This window comes from Primulina tabacum, chromosome 8 (genome assembly GCF_025594145.1).
Source record: "Primulina tabacum isolate GXHZ01 chromosome 8, ASM2559414v2, whole genome shotgun sequence".
In the NCBI taxonomy this organism is placed as follows: domain Eukaryota; kingdom Viridiplantae; phylum Streptophyta; class Magnoliopsida; order Lamiales; family Gesneriaceae; genus Primulina; species Primulina tabacum.
In genome coordinates this window covers 8298497-8311309 of record NC_134557.1, presented here as the reverse complement: position 1 = coordinate 8311309, position 12813 = coordinate 8298497, and the positions used below count along the sequence as shown (strand labels likewise).

Sequence of the window (12813 nt, the reverse complement as noted above, 5' to 3'; positions counted from 1 at the left end):
CTCGTAGCACAGTATAAACCAAAACCAGTTTATTTCATAAATATCCTAAAAATGGAATCGTCTTTACAATAGTAACTCTGAAAACGATAAAAATCTGCGGAAGCGTTTAGAACTTGAATTAAAACTCACAATAACATATTCTTAATTAAAATTCTTCATGCGTTCACTATCAGCCCAAAAACTGGTGTCCGATTATTCTTTCTCTTTTTTTTCTTTTGATTTATCTGGGGAGGGTGGAGTAAGGGGTGAGTGATATGGTCGTCACTCAGTAAGCGGAGATTATTCGAGCACAACATAAAAATATTTACACAATTTTCGAAAATAACACATAAACATATCATACTTTTCATAACATATCATCATATTCATATGATAACAGCACTGCGATTTTTTTCACCTTCTATGGTTTACTGATATCAGTCCCTAATTTTTAATCATCTAAAGGGGCGAGGTCATAAAACGTTTCTATCCCACCGTGAAGGGCCATATGTTTGAATTCCACCCATTTTCAGGGAATCATCACAGTGCCAACATATAAACGTACCAAAATTTAAAAACGTAGAGACTGAACGACGGTGCTCGACCGAATTTTCAAAAAAAACGATCACATGCATAAACCGAAAATTTAACCACTTAAAACAGCCCACTTACCTTAATCCTTGAAGAAAAACACGAAGAATTCAAAAATCATAGAAGAATCATACAACCGACACTTCGAAAACGCAACAGCACATAGCCCGGAAAATCAGTCACCTTGAAAAATTCTTTGTGCCTTATTGAACCGTTGGATCGGGCTCAAAATTTCCCAGTATGTTCAAACATTCGTCAAATAAATTATGAACTGTGAATATTGGGTTTGGAAGTTGTTTTAGCCTGTTTATAGATAAAAAAAACCGTAGGTATAGTGTTGCCCGCCTAGAATCGGAGCAGTTTTCTTGCGAAGCCTATACACAAAAAACTAACCGTTGGATTTGGCCGAAATTTGGATATGTTATTCGAAACATATGGAAGCACATTCTGAACGGTGGAGATCGGATTCCGAGTACCCGAGCGAGAGAAACGAATTTCTGAACTTTGACAGAATTTTGATGACTCGTGCAGAATTTTTGGGAGGAAATTTCGAAAATAATGAAGAGAAAACTCGAAAATTGAGGTGTAAATTCTGAATGAGAGCTTCTCCTATTGATAGATGGGTGGATGTGATCCAGATCATGTGTTATCTCTTCTTTTAAACTTTGAATTAAATCTTGAATTTATGATATTTTATTACCTCTCATCTATCTCATCATTCTTATCCAAATATCTATATTAATTATCTCTTATCTTATATCATAACTTGTATTTATATATCCCAAAATTTATCTGCTTATATCCAAAAATTTCTTATTTGATTTCTTATATCATGATCTATTTATTTATCTCAAGTTCAAAATATATACACAATATTATCTTAAATTTTTGAGCTCCAAAAAATTGTACACTATATAATTATCCACTAACTTTAGATAATCTTGCAAATTTTATATCTTATAATGATATAGATACCCGAAGATTGCGCAAATCCTAGTATCAAAATATTATCACGATTATGCAAAAATCTTGGATTTTACAATAAGGGTGATCATTCAACCAAACCAATTTTTTTGCATAATCGAACAGACTGAATTATTTACAAAAACAATCAAAACCGAATAGAATTAAAGTCGGTCACCGTTAACTGATTTTTTTAAAAAAAAATCAGAAAAATAATAGAAACTTATTTGAACTAGGAGCACCTCTGCAACTAAATTCTTAATTATTCTCTATCCCAAACCCAAACCACAGTTCCCCCAAAAGGTATGTATCTGTTCTTTCCTGATTGATTCACGTGTTTTACAGTAACAAGATTTTGAATATTGTTGCCAATGCTTGGCTCAGAATTCTTGCAAAGTATAGGTAATCGATAAAGACCTTCAAGAATTCTTGTAATAACATTAAGTCATTAAGATCTTTATTTATAAGATTGATCCATTCTGTCGTATTTACAATAAAAATAATAATTTTGATATAAAAATAATATGTTTTAATGGATCAGCTAAATAGAATATAGGTCTTATAAAATTGACATGTGATACCATCTCATGAGAGTTTTTGTAATGGCAAAGTCGCATTATGATAATTAGCCTTGGTGGTAATACTAAATTTTGGTACCATTGATAGTACAATAGTTTATAGATTTTATGTATTTATTTTGTCGTTTCGAAAAATGCAGAAAGAGCGGATTAACTTTAAAGAAATAATTGATAAGACTACTATCTTATTATTCAATGTGATTTTTGCAAGACTCCAAAAAAAAATACAAATATTGAAAATTAAAAAGGAAAAAAATTTCTTTATTAATTTCCTTGCACACACCGGTTTTATATGTACGGTGTAAACTTTAGCTAACACATATGATTGTCTATATTACTTCATTAATTAAGCAAAGATTTAATCAGAAAAAACAACGGATGAGTGAAATGGTATTCAATGATGTAATGTATTGTGCAAAAATTTGTGTGAAACGGTCTTACGAGTCTTATTTTGTGAGACGAATCTCTTATTTGGGTCATTAATGAAAAAGTATTACTTTTTATGCTAAGAGTATTACTTTTTATTGTGAATATCGGTAGGATTGACCCGTCTCACAGATAAAGATTCGTGAGACCGTCTCACAAGAGACCTATTCAATGTATTGATTGCAAGAGCAAAATTTTTAAATTCCAAAATTTTTTAGTAACTATGAAATTAAATTGATAAGAATACAAACATGTAAGGTACTAATATGACAATATATATCTACTATCTATACATATGTATATATCTGTATATATGTGTCAAAACTAAAACGAAAAGAGATAGTGAGAAAAAATGAATTAAATTTTAATTTTCTGATTCAACTAATATTTCTCGTCAAATCAACTCTCAACATCTTTTCGTGTATATATATTTTTTTCCGTGAGATACGTTAATCTAATTTATAATTAAAGTAGAAATTAATATTTTTAACCTAAAAAATAATAATTTGTAATGAAATCAAATCGAGTTAGAGATCCGTATCACGAAACTTACATGTGAGAGCGTCTCACTTTTTTGTTTTACAAAACAATACTAAAATTTACCCATTTACAAACAAAAAAATTAAATTAAAATTTGAAGTTATAACGATCCTATATACTGATGGCAAATACTTGCTTTACCTCGTTTTCCTTCAACTTCTCGTCCACCTTCCTCCCATTCAATTTAAATTCCATCATCCATCTCCACCAACACCAAGAAGCATCATAAAAACCATTCTGAAACAAGATTAAGATAAAGAAAAATTAAGAAACCCCTGAATGTTTTTTCTTATTTCTTTCACGACTGCATGCTTCAAGAAAATACTAAATCATGGAGCAACAGCAGGAATCGCAGCAGAAGGCTTCAAGAAAACAATTGTGTTCTATGTCTAGGAATAAGCATCCGGTGCGAGAAGAAGGAGAAACTGGCGGCGACCGCCGCCATCCACATGTAAGTCTGTAGTTCCTCTAGTGTTATTATTGTTTGGTGCAAAGATTTATAGTTCTTGATTAATTAGTTTGCATGGTCGTTGAAAGAAAAGAGATTAATTAGGGTCCTCTTGGTTATCTGTTTCTTGAATGTTTTTGAATTATGCATCGTCAAGGGAATGACTGGAGTCAAAATCTGAAGCCGAGCTTTAATGGACGATTCAGTATTTGTGATCGTTGAAAGGAACTTGAGAACTGCGGCGATCAAATTGAGCTGTTACATTCGTTCACCATTATATTTGGGGTTTGATCGATCTCATTTTATATACATGTTTTCTTGCATAAGCTCGCACGTTGACTCGATAATGTGATTTCCCATCTGTCGAATACCATCTATAAAATCTCTTTTAGTCAGTAAAAATAGTCTCGTGGGCCGTAGAAGTGGGCAGTGGCCACCATTTGATTCCATCGCAAATATTTTTGTTCTTCCAATCGATCTCATTCTATCCCGTTCTACACTTTCATTGGAAGCACTATCACATGTTACAAAGATAAGAGCTCGTATGAGGGAACTATAATATGTACTCTTGACAGCTGACCGCAGATTAAAGAACATACAGTCCTAGAATTAACACTGCTGGGGATTGGACAACATGCACATGACTGCATTTAGTCGTATATAGGGCGTAACTGGCCAAGACATAAGGATTCTTGGGTTTTAAACCTGCATCTCTAGACTCCAAGATCATGTTAGAAACTACGATCATAAAAAAAACTTTAGTTTACTAGTACTGGAACAATAACAGTTTTATGCTTTAATAATGTATCACCAAGATGTCTTTGCCACAGCAATGGAAAGGTAAAATGTTTCAGATATTTGCTGTATTAATACATAAGTTGCTGATTAACCTGTTTTTCCATATTTTCAAGTCATCGAAAGGGAAGAGTCCAATGGCAGTCAAGAAGCATGCTCGTGATGGTTCCTTAGGTGATAGAATTATGCCTCTCGACTTGGTTCTGTTTATTCATCAGAAACTCATTGGAGTTTTGTTCAACTTTTCCTGTCTCAGCTGTATTGATAACGAAGTTCGTTGATCTGATTACACAAACAGAAGATGGCGTTCTTGATTTAGATGGAGCCATGGCCACATTGCAGGTGATTGCGTTTTTTAATTTCATGCTTCACTTTTGACAAAAGGCTTGTTATTTTAGTCGGTTATGTTTTGACAGGTTAAAAAGAAGCGCATGTACGATATAACTAGGAGTCTTATTGGCGCTGGTTTTATAGAAAAGATATCAAAGAACAGAATCCAGTGGAAGTATGATACCATCAATATTACTATTTTTGGCTTGTATCTCTTCAATTTACATTTTAGTTTCGACAAGGATTAATATGAAAACCCAAGATACTGATAGGTACTGTTGTTAAATAGGGCTGCAGGCTTCCCAATTTCCAGCATACAGGTATGAACATAAAAATGCACAAATTGTTGAGTAGCATCTTCCTATATTCATGTCTAGACTCTAGATGTTTAGGCTGCTGTACAATGTAAGAAATTTGAATTGCGTTGTTATTATTGGCTATAGTTTTTTAGAGCATGACATGACATGCATTCAGTCCTATAGTTTTTTAGATCACAACATATGTACAATCCAACACATGTTCATGCGATTTTTTCCTGCATTTACTTTTGCTTTTCAGGAACAAATACGAACCCTGAAAATCGAAGAAAGCATACTAGAGGAGCGTATAAGGTCATAACTCAATGCATCTATTATTTTACAAGGTTCTTAGAGCATACTAGCCTAGTAATAAGTTTTCTTGTTCCAGAGAAATGAAGGAGAGGTTGAGGAACCTGCGTGAAGATAAAAACAATAAAAGGTAGAAGACTATTCTACCATTTCAGAGAACTAAATCGACTCGATTTCATTCAGATACTTACAAATTTCATTGAATCTTTTCCAGTTGGCTTCGTGTTAATCGAGAAGACATCATAAACTTACCTTGCTTCCAGGTACAGATGGTGCCAATTAACTTGCTTTATTGGATAGAAAATTAGTTTTGAAACCATGACCATTTTCTGCTACAGAATGAAACTTTGATAGCCTTTAAAGCTCCTCAAGGCACCAGGATACAAGTCCCTGATCCAGATGAGGTGCTTTAACTGTCTTCTCTGAGCAGCAAGTAACTTGTATTTCGAACTAGTTTTAAGGTAAACGCACATGTAAAATCATAAGTTACTTTCTTACAGGATGGTGATTTTCAAGAAAGGAGGTATACCCTAACTCTTCAAAGCAACAAAGGGGCCATAGATCTTTGGCTTGTCAGGTATACTACCTAGTTCCTCGGATATTTGGCAATCTAACGTACGTTCTAAAGCGGGTATTTTTAGTAGTCATATATTTTGTGTAAATTGTTTAAATTAGCCCATACGAGGAAAATCCAGAGACTACGAATCCAGATGGTGAGGCTCAACCAAGCATACTTGAAACATCTAGAGCAAATGAGAATGCTTCTGTACCCCCACTGACGCAGGAGGTTAGAGGAGGAATTAGTGAAGCAGATGCAAGTTCTCAAGAGGACTTGTGGACCAAACTCTTCGACTTTAGGACAGATAATGTAAGTCATGAGCATTAACGGTAGAATAATGCTTTAGAAGATACATATTTTTATGTTTCCCAACAAGATTTATAGAACTCCCACTTTATGATATGCAGAACCCTGGTGGTTATTTTCTACCCCTAGACACGGATTTAAGCATCGAAGCCATCAGAGACTTGTGGGCGGAATGTATCCTAAATGCCGTTTTCTCCCCATTTCTTCATACCATGCTTTTGTGAATGTGTTATTCGGCTCCATGACTATGTACCTGCCACAGCTGAACATGACTTCAATTTCTTGAATGGTGTACAATGGCTCGATACCTTGGTGGATAACAGCACACCACCTGCCCAACCTCCACCAAGTGCAACTGCGATGCCTTCCATATCCACCACGATAGCTGAAATTGACTGTTATTGCTCGGAATCAATGCGCCGTATCGCCACTAGTACAAGTACACCCCAAGAACAGACCCTGCCACCAATTAGTTCTGCAACGCCATCTGTATTGAACATGATAGCTGATATTGACAGGTATAACTTGGAAATGATAGACAAAGACAATGTCATAGCTAGTATCAGAACGCCACAATCTCTAACTCCACCACCAATAAATACTGCAATGCCTTCTACACCCAACAAAATAGCTGATATAGGCGGGGATAGCATGAACATGATACATGATGACAATGCCACGCCTAGTATCAATACAACACAAGCCCAACCTCAACCACCAATTGATACCTCATTGCCTTCTTTACCCAAACGATAGCCAATATTGACTGGGATAGCGTGAAATGAAGCATGAAGATATTGTCATGGCTAGTATCAATGCACCGCGAGCCCAAACTCCACCACAAATTAATACCATGCCTTCTGTAACCAACACACTACTCAACGTGGGCTGGGATATCATGGAAATGACATACGAAGAAAATTTCATAGCTAATATCAATGCATCACAAGCCCAAACTTTTCTGCCAGCTAATACTGCAATGGCTTTTGTAACCAATAAGATACCCGATGCTGACATGGATGGCTTGAACATAATACATGAAGACCACACCATGACTAGCACCAATACACAAGCCCAAACCATACAGCCTAGTGCGACTGCAATGTCTTCTGTATCCAAAACAAGAGGGAGTAAAAAAGAATCTGTTAGGAGAAGTATGGCAGAAGTGAGTCCAAATTCTGAAATAGCAGAGGTAACTCCGGTATCACATGAAAGAGGCCCAATCCACAAGGTTTACAAAAGAAGAGGCAAGGCCCAAGTGAGAAGGAAAACAGTTGGTCAGACTGCATGCGGAGAGAAGGAATAAGGAGCAGAGAAGCAAAGCAGGCATCCAGAGAAAATATGGTACATTGAGTGCAAGCTTGGCTCTGGGGCAAGAATGGTGAGAGTGAATATTCCTCGTCATTTTTCTTTTTTCATTCCTGTTTGTTCAAAAAGACTCTAGAGTAGCATAGAAGCCAAAAGATTTCCATTACATTACACTTGAAAGTGACAATAAGCTTAGGCGTTTCAGATTATCTTCCAGTACTTCTAAGAATGTAAAAGTTCCAGGGAATAAAGAAAAACAGTGGGGTTCTTACACACAGTTTCTGTTTAGTAACATAACTGTAAAGCAGTCAATAATCGATTAGTGTCCGTATACTGTTTAATCCATGGCTACAGAGTATCATGAAGATTTTTTTAGTCTTTCCTGTAATATACAAGTAATACAGCAGTACAAGACTGTGTTTCATCTTCAGAATTCAGCTTGTGATCCATTAATGAAGTTCACATCTTTTATTCTTCAAAGAGTATACGACAATGGATTCATTAACAAGTGTAATTCTTCTGTCTTCTAAGTTATGGACAAGGTATTGATGTTAATACATCAGCATAAAATAATTGTCCAACCAAAGTGTGACATTACTTAATCATTTCTCCTGATCAACTTTCTTCCCAATCCAACTAGCAACAATGGGTGTAAGAGCTACCGTAGGAGGAAATCTGATGGGGGAAGCAGCCTTGTGGGCTGCATAGGCCAATGCAAAAGTCCCAACTTTCTCCCCCGTTTCATTAGTAGAAATTCCAACCTGCAATAGCTACAAGACATGAATGCTACATCCTACAAAACTTTGGTCACAGGGAATTTGTACCTTCTGTAGCAGTGCTGATACATCAACTCCGGCGCTGATTAGGGTGTAACAAAGGCCAAAGGATATCAAGGAAAGGGCAATTGAAGTGGCTAAATATGCTCCTCCATATTTTGCCAGGAGTTCTTTTGCTTGATTTCCCTTTGAATTGCTTTCTTTGTTTTGTTCATTTTCATCTTCTTTCGCGGAGAATATCTGTATATTTCAGTAGAAACTCGACACGTGATTAGGTCTACAAACACAGATTTGAAGGGGGGGGGGAAAGATAATAATAATTCCTGCAGGCCCCCTGAATCAGAGTCTTCAACACAAGGCAACAATCATTGTTTCAAAGAAAACACGAGAAGAAACTCGGACGACAGGTGATACCCAGAACTTACTTCCCGCCAAAAAAAATTTTCTACGACGCCCATACTCATCAGTCGAAACAATCTCCCACCAAGCATAATTCACCAATAAAAACGAGATGATAAATCGAAACATCAGGAAAAGATAAATGGGTTACCTTCCAAAGACCAGCTTCAAGGCCGTACTTCTTCGTAATTTCGTCCGGAGAAGATGGAGTCTTGGTTTCCTCAGTTTTCTCCTGCACTGCTCTTACACTGAACCTAGTTAAACCAGACTTGGGGTAGCTAAATCTACCGGTATTTCTTCCATTTTTGGGCAAATCAGGGGAACAGAGAGCTTCACTACTAAAAAATTGACAAGGGAGTTGAAGAAGTGTGGCGGCCATCGTTACTAACGAGCTCTGTCTCTCGCGCTTCACATCGGCTTTTGTTCCTTTTTTGGCGGAGGAGATTATATGATAGGTAGAAACAACGACAAGTGGCAGCTTTTTTAAAGTTTATCTGATTTGATTCTTAATTACCATAAAAATAATATTTTTTATATAAAAATACTAATATTTTGTTAATTTGAAGGTCATAAAATTGATTTGTTAAATTATTTCACAGTTTTTTTTATTTTTTTTATTTGAAGCTTTAAACCTAAGACCAATTACTATTTCTACCCTTTATATTTAGATTTTTATTTAAAATTATTTATATATAGATATTATATATTATATTATAATAAATATAATATGTACAAGTTTAAATAACTAAACTTATGAATATAGAAAACTTTTTTTATTTGGTTAATATTTCTATTTGTACAAATTTTGCAAATTATACAATGTATTTTTGGACCAATATTCAAATAAATAGCAACTTTATTTTTTAAAAAAACAAATATTTTAGTAGGTGAAAATTTCACTCAATATAATGAAAAAACATCTAATTTAGTTTAACTATATAAAATTTTGTTTAAATTTATTTACATATTTTATGTTTGCATTATTTGAAAATTTTTAATTATGTGTTTTAGGGAATGTACTTAAATAAATAGTAATGATGATACAAAATAATATTTTAGTTAATTGAAAATTTCATTGAAACTAATGAAAACTTTAAATGGAAAAAAATATGGTTTACTTTAAAATTGATTTAAAAATTTAGCAAAATGAAAAGTATATAATGTTTTTCTATATATATTTTTTTTAAATTTAGTTATTGTTGTAATATCATATGATAGATGATAATTATTATTATTTTTTCATAAGGGATTGGTTAAATTTTACAAAAATAGGATCTAATTTTGCCTAATATGTGTAAATTACCAATATGTTAGTTATCCAAAAGTTAATGTATAAAAAATAACTAAAAATCATATGAGATTTTTTCACAAATCATTTTTTGTAATATATATATATATATATATATATATATATATATATATATATATATATATATATCATATTTTAAATATGAATTAGATCGATCAGTTTCAAAGATATAAACTCGTGGGAAAAAACTTGTGTGAGATGGTTTCACGGGTCGTATTTTGTGAGACAAATTTCTTATTTGGGTCATCAATGAAAAATATTACTTTTTATGCTAAGAGTATTAATTTTATTGTGAATATCGGTAGGGTTGACCCGTCTCACATATAAAGATTAATGAGACCGCCTCACAAGAAACCTACTCAAACTCGTGTACTATTTCTTAAAAGACAAAAATTTGTGTTAGATGATCTCACCTGTCGTATTTGTGAGACGTATCTATTATTTGGGTCATCCATGAAAAAGTATTAATTTTTATGCTACGAGTATTATTTTTTATTGTGAATATCGATAAGATTGACACGTCTCACAGATAAAGATTTACTAGAAAATCTAAAAAAAAATCTACTTTTCTTAAAATAGAAATTTTACAACATGGAAATCGAGTCACATTAATGGAAGGTATATTTTGATAGAATTCGTTTTATTTATATTTTTTTATATAGTTTTTTATTTATTTGTATTTATTCGTTCCTAAAAAAAGAAAAAGTTCCCGGAGTTCTGCAAAACTGCCTGACTTTAAATTTCTACAGCACATTCTGTACAATCTCTTTAAAGATTCACAATCAAAATCCAAGATTTTTCAAATAGTACTTCAAAGAGCGTCAGACAGCGCCACCTCTCAACTACTACTCTAACGCTGCAGCACCACCGTGCCACCTAGATCGAGCATGTCTTCTTCCGGCAAGAGATGGGAGAGGTTCAAGAACATTTTCAAACCAAACGGAGGATGGGGATGTGGACCAAAAGCTACAGACGCTATCGAGGCCAAACACGTATCCAAGTCCTCCTCCAATCAGTTTCACCGCCACGGCCCCTCTTCTTCCGCCAGCTCTTGGGAAAGACACGGCGGTCGGAGGTCCATCATCGGCGACGACGAGGACCACACCACCACCACATTATCCATCAACATCGACAGCTCATCTCAGTATTCGCCTGAAATCCACAACGATCATCCCAAATGCACCAAAACTGTCAGCTCATGCCGGAAAATCCACGACAGTTTAGCCGTAGTCAAAGATTCCAAGGACCCTTTAAGCGATTTCCGGAAATCCATGCTTCAAATGATCTTTGAGAGGGAAATATATTCGAGAAGTGATCTTCAGCAGCTTCTTGACTGCTTACTGCGGCTGAATTCGCCTCAGCACCGTGAGATCATCATCCAAGCATTCATGGAGATATGGAACAAAGGTGGCAACGTCGGAGGCGCGGGATGGACACCGCCGTGCTCTTCCAATGCGTAGAAGGTAATCAGATAGTTAGGTTTGTGGGCACGGGGGATTGATGTGGACATGTGAAGCCATTAATCTGTTTCTGCGCTGGTAGTTAAAAAGTGGAGCAGAAAAAGGAGGAAACAGGCATCGGATCGGATCAAAAAATTTCTAGAATAGAAAGATTTGCGCCTGGGTGACGCATTTAATGTAAATTACAGAAGTTTTAGAGGTGGAAACTAAATCTCTGTCTTGTGTTCAACTTGGTCTTTAATTTTAATGAGCAAGTGGCTGCTTTGGCTTGGCTTCGTTCACGAGAATGACAATTGAAGGGGGTGGATGGTGTTTATTTCTTTCAGCAAAAAACACATATAAATTTTAGGAAATAAATCTTTTGATTCAACTGGATTATAGAAAAAATATTATTTTTTTTATGTCAATCGTATATATAGATCGGATAGATCTGTAACACGAATATAACCAGGTTATACCGTAAGGAAAAATGACTTTTTTTTAAAAAAAAGTTTTAATGATTTTGAAAATCAAAATAATAATGACAAAAATTTGTGTGAGACGGTCTCAAAGATTGTATTTTGTGAGATGAATATCTTATTTGGATTATTCATGAAAAAATATTACTTTTTATGTCAAGAGTATTACTTTTTATTGTGAATATCGGTAAGGTTGATCTATCTCACAGATAAAGATTCGTGAAACCGTTTTACTGAGGGTGATCAAATTTTTTATTAACCGCCTGAACCGAATTGCACCTCACCGTTTTTCGTAATATTTTATAAAAACCGCGATTAAAAATATTAATCATAAACCGTACCGCATACGCGGTTCGGTTATTTTTTTTGTCAAGAACCGCACCAAACCGCACAGCCTAAACCGCTTCCCATAATATTAGGCCTAGAATTATAATAATTTGTAAACAACATATTCAAATAAAGAAGTCATCATTCATAATATCTCAACTCTCTTCAAAATTATTATTCTTACAAGTAAAACTTATCATTTTCTTAATTATTTTTCATATTAATATTTTATTAAAGTATTTATTTATTTTCGGACAATAATTTGTTTGAAGTTTGAAAATAAAAAAAAAAAAGAATAAAATAGTGTAAATGTCATTTTTGTTGTGAATGTGATGTGTTGTTAAATTATTAACTTATTTTTGAATCTTGTTTATTGTTTTTTCTATTTTGATCTTTATATGCTTTGAACTATATTTTATATTTGAAAACAATATATTGTTGTTGTTTTCAAATAAATTAGAATATATGTTCTAATATTTTTAATTAAAAAAATCGTAAACCGACCGCAACCGCTTGAAACCACTCAAAATCGTAAAACTAATTTTTCATGTAAAACAGCGATAACATATGACAATTCGGTTTGAATTTTTTTAAAAAAACCGCAAAATCGCACCATGATCACCCTTACGTTTTACAATAGACTTACTATATAA

The 12813-nt window shown here is 34.1% G+C and overlaps 2 protein-coding genes and 1 long non-coding RNA gene across 3 annotated transcripts; 2 read left to right on the top strand and 1 right to left on the bottom strand.

Moving 5' to 3' along the window:
* Positions 1-4572: 4572 nt before the first annotated feature.
* On the top strand, positions 4573-5261 carry LOC142553578 (uncharacterized). The gene is made up of 4 exons (XR_012821961.1): positions 4573-4662; positions 4737-4825; positions 4940-4970; positions 5209-5261. It is a non-coding gene; the product is annotated as an uncharacterized LOC142553578 (long non-coding RNA).
* An 80-nt stretch (positions 5262-5341) lies between these two features.
* On the top strand, positions 5342-8151 carry LOC142554538 (transcription factor E2FA-like). The gene is made up of 7 exons (XM_075665203.1): positions 5342-5388; positions 5473-5521; positions 5597-5662; positions 5759-5835; positions 5934-6126; positions 6225-6297; positions 6386-8151. Exons 1-7 carry the CDS (start codon positions 5342-5344, stop codon positions 6877-6879), a joined length of 999 nt encoding a protein of 332 aa, XP_075521318.1. The 3' UTR covers positions 6880-8151.
* On the bottom strand, positions 7917-9046 carry LOC142553577 (uncharacterized). The gene is made up of 3 exons (XM_075663922.1): positions 8758-9046; positions 8256-8447; positions 7917-8192 (listed from the first exon to the last, which is right to left on the bottom strand). The coding sequence occupies exons 1-3, from the start codon at positions 8983-8985 to the stop codon at positions 8034-8036; spliced, it is 579 nt and encodes a 192-aa protein (XP_075520037.1). The 5' UTR covers positions 8986-9046; the 3' UTR covers positions 7917-8033.
* Between the last annotated feature and the right edge of the window lie 3767 nt (positions 9047-12813).